This window comes from Hakea prostrata, chromosome 10 (assembly GCF_041222555.1).
Source record: "Hakea prostrata isolate BN-2017 chromosome 10, UWA_Hpros_2, whole genome shotgun sequence".
NCBI lineage: Eukaryota > Viridiplantae > Streptophyta > Magnoliopsida > Proteales > Proteaceae > Hakea > Hakea prostrata.
In genome coordinates, this window is record NC_142609.1 from 9,204,258 (window position 1) to 9,217,200 (window position 12,943).

Below are 12,943 nucleotides of genomic sequence, written 5' to 3' on the forward strand. Positions count from 1 at the left end.
AAGAAAAAATTCTCACCAAAGAAAAAGAAAAGCCATTTCAAAAGGAGAAGTCTTTTGACTAAGAATGAATGCTACTCCTTTGAAGAAGAATCAGAGGAAGACAGTGACTCAACTGATGAGGTTTTATTTATGGCTATTGAAGATGATGAATCACCTCAAACTAAAGAAAAGTCTGATGATAATGAAGACATTGAAGGTGAAATTGATTATGTTGGTGAGTTGTACTTTGCCTTGCTTGATCTCAAAAAGGAAAGGAAGAAAAATAGAGAAATGAAGAATCAACTTGAAAATTCTGAGATAACAATCAAGTAGTTGACTGTCACAATTAGTGAATTGGAGCATGTTATAAATGACTCATCATCTTGCCTCTCTCTCAAGTGTAAAGAGTGTGAAGAACTTGAGAAAGAAGTTGGAAGGTTAAGATCAGAACTTGAAGGAGAACAAAAGAGGAGTTATTTAGAAGCTACCACATCATCCACTTCAGTTATATTGAACTTTAAGGACAAGACAGTTGAAAATCAAGTGACAGGGACTACTCATTTTACTTCTACTTGGGGAAGAGATAAGGTACTAGATGAGATCTTGAGTGTTCAGAGGTCACCTCATATTAAAACTGGTCTTGGATACTCAAAGGGGGAATGTCCAAATGTAAATAAGACCAATGGAAATAGAAATACAACAAATCCAATGAGTCTTGATGAGGAGCACCAAAAGAATCCATATATTGGGAAGACCAAGCCAAAGATGAGTAAAGAAGGCTATACTGGAGCTTATCATAAAACATTTAATGGTCAAGGCTTTAATGGGTATTGTTATGGATGCAACAACTTTGGACATAAAGTGGCAAACTGTAGAAGACAAAACAAGGTTGTGGCATTCAAAAACATAAACAGATTTGCTCCATTGGATAAGGTTAAAATAGAATGCTTCAGGTGTTTCAAGTTGGGACATATTGCAAGGTATTGTTGGACTGCTCTTCCTTCACAGAAGGAGATAAACCTTCCCAAAAAGCTAGCTCAAAGACATGCACAAACAATTCAAAGAAAACCGAGGGAACCTATTGATGTATCAGATAAAGCAATTTGGGTTGAGAAAGGACAAAAAGGAAAAATGATAAATTCCTTGGTAGTTCAAACAGTTTTCAAGGCTCATAGTAGTGAGGCACCTTGGATTCTTGATAGTGGGTGTTCCACACATATGACAGATGACAAGAATAGGTTCTCAAGCCTTGATGTAGTGAAAGGTGGTTCAGTGAGATTTGACAACAATGATGGGGCCAAGATTGAAGGTAGAGGCTCAGTTAAGCTGGATGAAGGAAAGTTAAAATCCAATAATGTTCTATATGTGAGTGGGCTCAAACACAATCTTCTTAGTGTGAACCAAATTTGTGATGGTGGATATGAAATTCTTTTCACTAAAGAAGGTTGTGAAATCAAGAAGCCAAAAAATGGCAAAGCAGTGGCTTTAGGAACCAGAACAACCGGAAACTTATATGTCTTATCAAACAGGTGCATGGTGAGTCAAGAGGATGAAAGCTTGTTATGGCATAGGAGATTGGGGCATATAAATTTCAAGAATCTTGCCAAGTTCAGTAAAAGGGAAGTTATAAAAGATCTTCCAAAGATTAAAAGGCCTTCAAATCATGTATGTGGTCCATGTCAAAAAGGGAAGCAAACTAGAGCCACTTACAAGCCTAAGGAGTATCACATATGCAGCTCCCTTGATTTAATTCACACTGACTTATGTGGTCCTATGAGAACAGAAGCTTTTGGAGGAGAAAGGTACTTCATGCTTTTCATTGATGAATGCACAAGAATGACTTGGGTATCCTTTCTAAAAGAGAAGACACAGGCATTGGACAGCTTTATAACTTTCAAAAAGCTAGTTGAAAATGAAACAGGGAAGATTATAAAATGCCTAAGATTAGATCAAGGTAAGGAATATACATGGAGAAAATTTTTAGAATTTTGTAGTGAGCATGGCATAAAAATCCAACATTCAGTTGCTAGGACTCCACAACAAAATGGAGTAGTGGAAAGAAAGAATCGAACTGTTCAAGAGATGGCAAGAACAATTCTCTCTGAAAGTAATATATCAAAAATGTTTTGGAGAGAAGAAGTCTACAGTTCAATTTACATCTTAAACAGGTGCATGGTGGGACCAAATAAATAAAAAACTCCATATGAAATGTGGTACAACAGGAAGCCAACTGTGAAACATTTTAGAGTTTTTGGGTCCAAATGTTTCATCAAGAGAAAGGAAGAAAATTTGGGAAAGTTTGATGACAGGGTTGATGAAGGTATATTTTTGGGGTATTCTTCTAAGAGCAAGGCATACAGGTGCTTCAACAAAAGACTTCGAAAAGGTGTAGAAAGCTCAAATGTGAAGATAGATGAAAATCTACCTCAGCCCAAATTTGTTGCAACTGAGGACTCGACCTTGGACAATGTTGAAGATAATGAAGAGTTTGAAAATGAGACTCCACATGGAGTAGAGTCCGATGAACATGAGTCTGGTGTTGAACCAGAAAGAGATGGAAGACCCAAGGATAACAAATGGAACAAAGTGCATCCTCCTGATCAAATCATTGGCACATTAGATGAAGGGATACAAACAAGAAAGCTAAAGAAAAAGAAGACTACTTTCTCACTGATATCTCAAGAAGAGCCCAAGTCAGTCCATGAAGCTTGTAAAGATGAAAATTGGGTGAAAGCAATGAATAAAGAGCTTGACCAAATTGAAAAGAACAATACTTAGGAACTAGTTCCTAGACCAACTGATAAGAATGTTATTGGTACCAAGTGGGTATTTAGAAATAAAATGAATGAATAAGGACAAGTTGTCAGAAACAAGGCCAGATTGGTGTGTAAGGGATATGCTCAAGTAGAAGGGATAGATTTTGATGAAACTTTAGCTCCAGTGGCAAGGTTGGAATCCATTAGAATGTACCTAGCTTTGGCAGCCTTTAAGGAGTTTAAAGTTTATCAAATGGATGTTAAATCAGCCTTTCTAAATGGTGATTTAGAAGAACAAGTCTACATTGAGCAGCTGGATGGATTTGAAATAGGTGATGATCCAAATATGGTATGCAAACTCAAGAAAGCATTATATGGTTTGAAACAAGCTCCAAGAGCTTGGTATTCACGACTTGACACTTACTTGCTACAATTAGGTTTAAGGAAAGGAACCGTGGACATCAACCTCTATGTCATGGCTGAAGATTGTAGAAATTGGTAGTTGTTGTGTATGTGGATGACATCATCTTTAAAGGTCACTGTGATGAAGTCTGTCAAGGTTTTGCAAGGAAGATGAGTACATAATTTGAAATGTCCATGCTTGGAGAGTTATCCTACTTCTTGGGTTTACAAGTAAATCAAATGGCAAGTAGTATATTCATATCTCAAATAAAGTATGTTAAGGAAATGTTAAAGAAATTCATGATGGAAGATTGCAAACCAGTGGGAACTCCTATGGTGGTTGGATGCAAGTTGAGCTCAAGTGATGAGTCCCCCTCAGTTGATTAAACTCACTATAGATCTATGATTGGGAGTCTCTTATATCTAACAGAATCAAGACCAGACATTTTACAAGCAGTGTGTCTTGTGTCAAGGTTTCAAGCAAACCCAAAGGAGACTCATCAACAAGCAGTGAAAAGGATTTTTAGGTACTTAAAAGGGTCTATGGAATATGGGTTATGGTATCCTAAGTCTAAAGACTTCACACTTGCAGCCTTCTCAGATGCAGATTGGGCCGGAAGCATTGATGACAGAAAGAGCACTAGTGGAGGTGCATTCTACTTGGGGAGAAGTTTGGTTGCTTGGCATAGTAAGAAGCAAGATTTTATATCTTTGTCTACAGCAGAAGTTGAATATATAGTAGCTGCAACCAGCTGTACTCAAGTGATTTGGATGAAGAGACAAATTTTTGATTTTGGCATCAAATGTGATAAAGCTATAGCTATCAAGTGTGATAACATGAGTGTTATCAATATCTCCAAGAATCCAGTGCAACATTCTAGGACCAAGCATATTGATATAAGATATCCCTTTTTGAAAGAAAAAGTGATAAAAGGTGAAGTGAGCTTGGAGTTTGTTCCCACAGAAAATCAAGTGGGTGATATCTTCACAAAACCACTGTCCAAACATAGTTTTGAGAGATTAAGAGTAAAGCTTGGGGTTGTGGCTCCAAGGGGGAGTAAGTGAGAAAATACATAGAACATCATCTCTCCATAGGATAGGAAGGTGCGGTGGGCACTCCTATGGAAGAGTCTATGTAGGGGGAGCTCTATGGTAGGGGGAGCACAAAGCACCCTTTGTACTTGTTGTCAAAGGGGGAGAGAAAAGAGAAAAGGTGGTTGAGTTGCCAACAATCCCAAAGGGGGAGATTGTTGTTCCATTGGCCTAAAATGAAGGTGTTATCATTGTTGGCAACTTAAGTGGGCTTTGTTATGGTACAGCAACACACAAAAAGGTTCCGAGAGAAAGAATCCAATTCAAATAAAGAAAACTCAAGAATCCCGTTTTTGAGGGTCTCTCAAGAATCCCGTTTTTGAGGGTCTCTGTCCAGTTTTGATCAACCTCTTCATCGGATGGTCATCCAGTGTCCGATTGAGCCGATATTTGGAGGAGAGCTACACAACTTCTTGATCTTCAAATCCAATGGTGGGATTGTTCATTGGAGATCTCTAAGTTAGTCCAATTTGTATGTCAAAACACTCTTTGTTTAAGTCAGATAGGAACTCTGAGTTTGATTCAAACTCTGAGTTTAATTAATCAATAAAAGGAGAGCAAACTCCAGCAGAAGAGGAAGGATGTTTTGAGGAGCTTGGGAAGAGCGTGGAGGTCGAACTAGAAGATGTTGGTTGGGTTTGGATATCTGAAGCTTGGGAATAAGAAGTCTTTTTGTTTTGCTGAACAAGAAAGACAGTGAAAGAGAAGGAAGAAGAAGCAGCAGAAGAAAAGAAGAGAACATGGTTGTATGGTTTTTTTAAAGAGAGAAAACTGAAAAAGATTGAAAAGAGAAAAAAAGAAAAGAGTTGGAGAAAAAGAGAAACAAGTATTGTTACCATGCATCTTACACAAGTTGAGGTAACCCGTATTCACAAGTTATTGTCTATTATTTTCTAGGTTATGTTTAATGATGAAGAACCTCGATCATGAATGTAATTTGGGGAACTTGAATTATTGGTTTACATTGTGACCTAGCAAGTTGGAGCTTGTCTAGGGGGTTGGGGTTGGTGCCCTTGTCTGAATTGCATTTTAGACTATAGCAGGGATTGGTGTTCTTGGACTGTTGTAGCAGTCAAAATATCTAGGAGTGTATTGAGTAATATACGAAACCCTAGGTAGGGTATTACTCCGTGGATGTAGGCAATTTGGCCGAACCACGTAAACTCTGGTGCATTGCGTTTTTTGTTTATTTTTCTTTGTTGCACATATTGGAGTGCCTTGATTGCAGAGTGGTGGTACACTGTCTGGTAGACCCAGCCACATTGTGGTGTGTGGTGAACGTGTCCTTGTGCAGTTGATAGCTACGAGTGGTGCACTGTCTGGTAGACCCAGCCACATTGTGGTGAATTTTTGATGACACCTGATTCACCCCCCCTCTCAGTGTCAATCTGAGAATAACAATCTCAATAGAAGACATGGTGTTTGACCCAAAACACATGGAGATTGATAATGGAATTCACTTCTTGGAAATGTTGTCTGATTGGAGATGAAATGCACCTTGTTGTTTAAGAACTTGGTTGACGGACTTAAAGCCTAGTTGGACATGATTTGAAGGCATTTCTCTATGTTAGGTGAGTCATATATTGAGTTGTGAGAAGCCCATTTGAATTGGACGAAGTTTGGGCCTTGAAGTCCTTGACGAAGGCTTGCTGATAGCCTTGGTCGACTAGGTGGTCTACTACGCTAGTCGACCAACAGGGACAAAATCTGTGTAAGATATTCTTTTAGGCTTTTTGATGCTCTATTTAATGGGACTACGTGATTTTCAACCTCTCTTGTTTCTAAACCTCCAGAGAATGTGTGAAGCCTCTCTCAAAGCCTCTCTTTGTGTTGTGGAAGATCCCCAAGCATTCTACCAAGTTTCTATTTTGGTTTCTCTCATTCAAGGTTGGTATTACACTACTGTAGTTGCCTATTCTCTGATCTCCTTGTGTCTTAGAGTGAAAGCACTCTATGCATTCTTTGAAGCCATATGGTGATCTTCCTTGTTTCTAATTTAGTTTTGATAGTATAATCCTTTCTTACTGTAGTTTTCCTTTCTAACCAATGTTAGACATGTTTATTCTCAGTTTATATTGCTGATCTACTAAATTCTATGTCTTTGAATGAATCTCCATTCATTCCAATGATGCTATGATCTCCATATTTGATTTTATAGAAGAAGACATTGATGTCTTCATGAATGCATGTTTAACCTTAATTCTCTAGCATGTTTGATCCATTCTCATGATAGTTCTTATCTCTGATCTATTGCTAATGTTCCTTTAGAGTGAAATCCTATTCTCTCTAAATTCTCCTTTGAATCCATGGCTTGCTTTCATTGAAAACCATGTTTTGATCAAATTTGAAAGTCATGTTTTCAAATTTGAAAGTCATTGATTTTGATCATGGATGGTGTCTAATCCATGCTAGATAGTCTTAGTTAGTATGTTTATGTGGAGTTCCCCTTCGAATTTCGGAGTAATCGGACTTCAAACAAAGAAGTTATGACCGATTTAAGGTTTGTTGTCTTGTACTGTTTACTTGGTCGACTGGGCCAGTAGACCAACCAATACCAAGGCTGACAGCAACTCCATTTTTTCTTTGTTTTGACTCCTATCTCTTGAATTTACTTCTTATGACCTATAAATGTTTTCTCAAGCTTTTCTAGGTGATTTTGGAATTGTTCTCTGATCTCTTATTTGAAGGTTATAACTTCGGATTTCGAAGTGAGTATTCCAACTCACAATATGCCTATTTACATGCCTTCTTGTAGTATGACATGAATGCATGATCTAGCTATTGTCGTCTTATTTTCTTTACATCATGATACTTTTGCAACTACAGTAGTATGTTCATATTATGATTTACATATTAGAATTGATTATTGATTAATGAGAATGTGATTTGGAATATGGTGTGAATACGAATGTGAATGTGATATGTATGGAATCATGATATGATGTGAATGCCTAGGTTGTATTTGTGGAATGGGGAATGCCCTTTTGACTTTTTTTTGTCTTTGGACACCAGTGGAAGTGGTATGGGACACTTTCCTATGGTGGCCCTTGATTCTTTCCCTGACTATTGGTTGACATACCTAGGTTTGGTGTAGAAGTGTTTGGCTACGAGTACACTGTTATATCAGACCCGATTCGGAAGGGTATTGAGACCGAGTGACCCATGGTAGCAATGGGGATTTATGGGTGCTCAAGACCGGTGAGTTATATCCGTGAGAGGACATGGATCACATTGTGGGGGCCATTCATTGGTAGGGTTGCAAGTATTCCCACTAGAGTCATCGTATCTTATGGATACAACTAACTCGGACTACGAACTCATTAACCCTATTGATCATCCACAAATAGCAAACGGGAAGCTCTCATGTCCTCTCAAGGATATAACTCACCGATCTTGAGCGCCCATGAGCTCAAGTCTACGGATACCGGAAAGGATTGCTGGGGGTGTGGAATGGAAGTATCCAACCTTAAGTTGATATAACTAAGTAGATGACTTGCATTGGGCTAAGATTTACCCTATACACGTGCCAATACTCAGACCAATGGTGATGTGAGAGAGCGGTGAACTAAACCCCAGCCATGGAATGTCCTAGAGAATGCATGACCCAACTACCACCGGAGAACCCAAGATACCTATATGGTTGAGGGAAGAGTGATTTGAGACCCACCCAAAGGAGTATGGTGCTATGACTTAAAGCATGTCTATCAATAAAGACCGACATACATATATAGAGTTAAAAGAATACTTGCATATATTGTTTCATATCATTGCATTTATGTTTGCCATTGATTGTGTGTGAAGATGCTTATTGTGATTGGATATACTTGCTAAATTCTTTTGAGCTTACTTCGGGGGCTTGTTTTTAGATGACTTGCAGGTCCGGAAGAGAACCCGTGCCACAGTACGAATGACCCTTCCTTATATGATGCAGCTCCGGAAGTTTCTGGAGAAGGTTATGACTAGTGGAGCAGCCAGCACACAGGTTTGGACTGCTTTGATGGCTCCTATTGACGGCAGCTAGCATGGTCTTGTTCGCCGATGGGATCGTGAGCTAGATGCTGACCTGAAGCTATAAGAGCACAACCCAAAGGTGAAGAAGATGAAGATTAAGAAGAAGAAGAGCCGATGGAAGATGTTGATTAGATTTCTCTTTTCTTCTAGACTTTTCCTTTTATTTGTATTAGCTTAGAGCTTTGCTTTAGATTTCGATCTACCTTCCGCATATGTTTATGGGGTATATTTCCGTTATTCTCTACATTTTCTTCTGATTGGTATCTTGTTATTTTTGCACTCTGATATTCTTTTGTGATCCTTCTAAGGTCCTTTATTGACTTGTTTACTAAAATACTTGAATACTATGATTTGTTCTTGCTTTGGATTATGTTATTGTGCTAAATGGATATGATCATTCCTAAACTTGATCTTTGGGGCTGTGGATCACACCTCGGGTATTCTAGATAGGTACCGGCTGGAGGGATGTGACACCTAAGCTGTTGTAAACGCAGTAACTGTTCGTACTCTATATGGCAATGCTTGAAGTAAACCTCAAACAAGAACTCTACCTGAGGTGTGACAAAGCGATTTGAACGAATGACATCCTCTTGTGCCTCTAGGAGTGGTGCTCTAGTCCTTCCTCTACCTCTCCTGCCGTCTATCTGTCATCCTCATGGTGGCATGATGAGAATATCTGTTAAGAAGAGAAAAAGAAGATTGATGTTAGTGTTCTTGCGAAAAATTCAGCAAGAAGGGCATTTTCGTATTTTTTGAAAATTATTGATTTTGACGAAATTGAAATTTGAACATACTAGCATGTGCATAATACTTGGATTAACATGTTAGGAATGTTTGTTTGAGAAAAATCTATCAAATTCATGGTCTAAGAGTCAAAATTCGGCAAGGAAAATGGGATTTTGCATTTTAGGTCGAAAGTGGATTTTTGAAAATTTTGAAATTGTTTCAATCGAAGTGCATGAACACAACTACCATATCATATCAAGCATGTGGGATTTGATTTGGTGTAAAAATTCATTGCGGTTGGAAAATAATTGAAGTTTTTCAAAAGAGGGATTTTCGATTGTGTGAATAGTGAAATTGGTGTACAAGTGCGTGAAATCTTGCTATTAAGACATGGCATTGTATGGAAAGTTGTTGGAGCATGTTTCTAAATGTACCTAGGCATGTTTCTAACCAATAACAGCAAGTATTTCATAGTTTTAAAGAAAATCATGTTGTTGGTAAATGACATTGAAGAGCTTGAAGAAAGAAGAGATCTTACTTGCGTATGTTGATCAAAGTTGATGGAGAATAGTTGTTGAAGCCTTTTGCAAGCCTTGGAATCCTTAGAAACCCTAGAAAACATTTTCTCCAGAGCTCTCTCTCAAGTTTTGAATGTTTGGAATGAGTTTAGAATGAAGATTTGTGACTTAAAAGCCTGAAATTCGCGCCCTGTGTGCGTGGGTAGACTGGGCCAGTCGACCAACCAATTGACCCAAGGTTAAAAAAGGCCCAGTTGCTGTTGAATTTTGGGAAAATGTGATTTTTTACCCATGAATGATTGTTTGAAGGCTATATTGATGATTGTAAGCCTGATTTGAATTTTCCATCATTTGATTCAAGTGGATATTGACGAATCCTCGATTTTCGGTGTTTTTGATTCCTTTCGATTTTTGCAGAAGGGTTACCCTAAGGAATCGTAGTGTTGGTGCTGACCCTAATGACAATTGAAGAGTTGCTGACGGAACCACACTTTGATGGTGCCCCTGAGCAGCAGACTTCGAGGAATAGTCGACCGGCTACTGATCCACCTAGTGCTTCGGAAGTAGGAAGTTTTCGGGATACTGCTAACATCATGGGTAATATCATGTAGCAGCAAGCCACGCAATTTAATCAGATGATGACGGGTTTTATGACTCTACATAATGAGACTCGTACTACTGCTAATGGAAATCTTCATGCCATTGTCCCTAATGTGGAAAGGTTAGTAGGAACTCCCCATACTCAACTAATGGAGAATTTTTTGAAATTGCATGTGCCTACTTTTACTGGCGTCACTAAGGACACTCTGTTTCCGAACAAGTGGCTGTAGGAACTAGAGAAAGCTTTTTGCCACCTGCAGTGTTTTGAAGCTCAAAAGATTCTGTTTGCTGAACATAAGCTCCAGCATGAAGTCGATGCCTGGTGGACCTCCACCCGTCCGATTCTTGAAGATCTACATGCGAGTGTGGTTACTTGGGAAATTTTTAAGGATGCATTTTGTAAGAACTATTTCCTAGAAGCGGTGAAGGATGCTAAGGAAGCTGAGTTCATGGCTCTTGCTCAAGGACCTCTATCTATACTTGACTACCAACAGAAATTTGAAGAACTCTTTTTCTTTGCCCATGAGTCTATGAGACCTGTTCGTATGAAGGCAAAGAAGTTTTTCAAAGGATTGCGACCTGGAATCAGGGCTTATCTAATTGTTCACCCTATTCAAAGCTATGCCCAGATTGTTCAGAATGCAAAGAAATTAGAAGAGACTTAGAAGGATAGCACTCGTGTGCAGAGGCCTTGGCAGCAAAGAAATTCTGGATTGGTTGATCACCCGAAAAGGAGATTCATTAGACCTACACCCTATCCTACTCTTGCTTTTCAACCTAGGAGTGTAGGCCAGAGTTCAGGATACGCATAGGCCGGCTAGCACAATCAGTTTAGTGGGAGCAGACAAGCATAATTTTTAAAGTTACTAGGCCAGTGAATGTGAATCCTAGACCGGTGACTTAGAAGCCTCCAGTGGCAGTACCTCCAATTGTGCCAAGAGAACCCATTTGCTTTTTCTGTAAGTAGATCATACATTTTGCTCATGCTTGCCTTCAGAAGATGAATCTTCCGTCTGCCGCAGTAACAAAGAGTGCTCCTGCCCCTCCGTCTGGAAGAGTGTTCAGTATCATTGGTACTGAACTGGATGCAAACCATGAAGTTGTGATAGGTACATTGCTAGTCGCTTCTATACTTGCATTTGTACTATTTAATATGGGTGCATCTCATTCATTCATATCATTGGCATTTGTTAGAAAGACTGATTTGACACCCAAGAACTTATCTAGTTGTTTAATGATTAGTACCCCTACTAAATCTGTCGTGAAACTAGATAAGGTGTTAGAAGAATCAACTATCTTGGTTTGTGAGAAGGATATGAAAGCCAATTTAGTTTTCCTTAATATGAAGGACTTTGATGTTATTTTGGGAATGGATTGGTTGACAACCCATAAAGCTATGATTCTTTGTTCTTCAAAGAAGATTCAATTTCAGATTGGTGGAAATTCAGTATTTGAATTTCAAGGTGAGAAAGGAAGTGTTAGCGAGAATACTTTGACTGCAATGATGCAAGTCTGTGCATTAGTGGAAAGTGCTTAACCTGAAAACAAGGACAAGGAAGAGTAGAAGCTTGAGGAAGTCAAGGTAGTTTGTGACTTCATGGATGTTTTTCCCGATGATTTGTCAAGATTGCCTCCTGATAGAGTTGTGGAGTTTTCGATTGATTTAATCCTAGGAGTTGCTCCGGTATCTAAAGCCCTGTATAGAATGACACCTATCGAGTTAAAAGAACTACAGAACCAATAGAACGAGCTCTTAGATAGAGGTTTTATACAGCCAAGTGTATCACCTTGGGGAGCTCCAGTTTTGTTTGTAAAGAAGAAAGACGGTAGCATGTGTCTATGCATTGATTATTGGGAGTTGAACAAGTTGAGCGCTGCCCAGGATTGACGACCTCTTTGATCAATTGAAAGGTGCAGCCATGTTCTTGAAGATTGACTTGAGATCTGAATATCACCAACTTAAGGTGAAGTCTAGTGACATTTTCAAGACAACCTTCAAAATGAGATATGGTCACTATGAGTTTAGAGCATGCCCTTTGGGTTGACTGATGCTCCTACTGTTTTCATGGTTTTATGAACTGAGTTTTTCATGATGTGTTGGATAAGTTTGTGATATGGAGAAAATATAATCGAACTGGGTTCATCCTTGGTTCGACCCTCGACCCCATTCGGGACGAAAGGAATCAACTCGCTTTCGAGCAGGCCGGGTCCAAAAGGTAGCTTGCTGAGGAAGTAAACTAACTCAGTAACAAGCACGCCCTAATCCGCTACGATTGGAATGGACTAATCATCAAAGAGATGGGTAGCAGCATTTGCGGCTGGTGCTTATCGCTATTATATAGATAACTACCATATAACGATCGTATTATCAAAGGAGTCATCTACTAGTCCAACCTAGTACGGATCTATCACTCAACGGATCTATCCGTTAAGATCAGACGGCTATCCGAAGAAGGCTCAAATACATCCAATGAAGGAGATTCGAAGGTACACTCTATATAAGACATCACCTACCCACAAGGTAGAAAAAGGACATATACAATCTGAATCGTATTCTCGTTATTCATTCCTTAGCTCTGTGACCAAACAGAGCCGTTTATGATTAAGTTCATCAACTGACTTAGCCTTCGGAGGTGGACTCCCGATCCTAGCAGTCGGGCTACATCTGACGTTTATTTTTGTAGATCAAACGCAGGAGATCTAAGGGCTGAGTAGATTTTGGAAGCATCATTTGGCGCCGTCTATGGGAAACGCTTCAGAAAGCCATGGTTACCAGATCATTAGCAGCAGCAACAGCGGCTGCGGCAGCCCAGCAAGAGGTTGGCATTCAAATTCCAGGAGCAAATAATCCAGATATCC

General features: G+C 39.2%; 1 protein-coding gene across 1 annotated transcript; it reads left to right on the forward strand.

The window, feature by feature from the left end:
- Positions 1–11,084: 11,084 nt before the first annotated feature.
- Positions 11,085–11,621, forward strand: LOC149001823 (uncharacterized). The gene has a single exon (XM_089138584.1). The coding sequence runs from the start codon at positions 11,085–11,087 to the stop codon at positions 11,619–11,621; it is 537 nt and encodes a 178-aa protein (XP_088994710.1).
- Positions 11,622–12,943: the final 1,322 nt, after the last annotated feature.

Bases quoted from the DNA above. Each gene is read 5' to 3' on its own strand.
- LOC149001823 (XM_089138584.1), top strand. From the start codon at position 11,085: ATGAATCTTCCGTCTGCCGCAGTAACAAAGAGTGCTCCTGCCCCTCCG.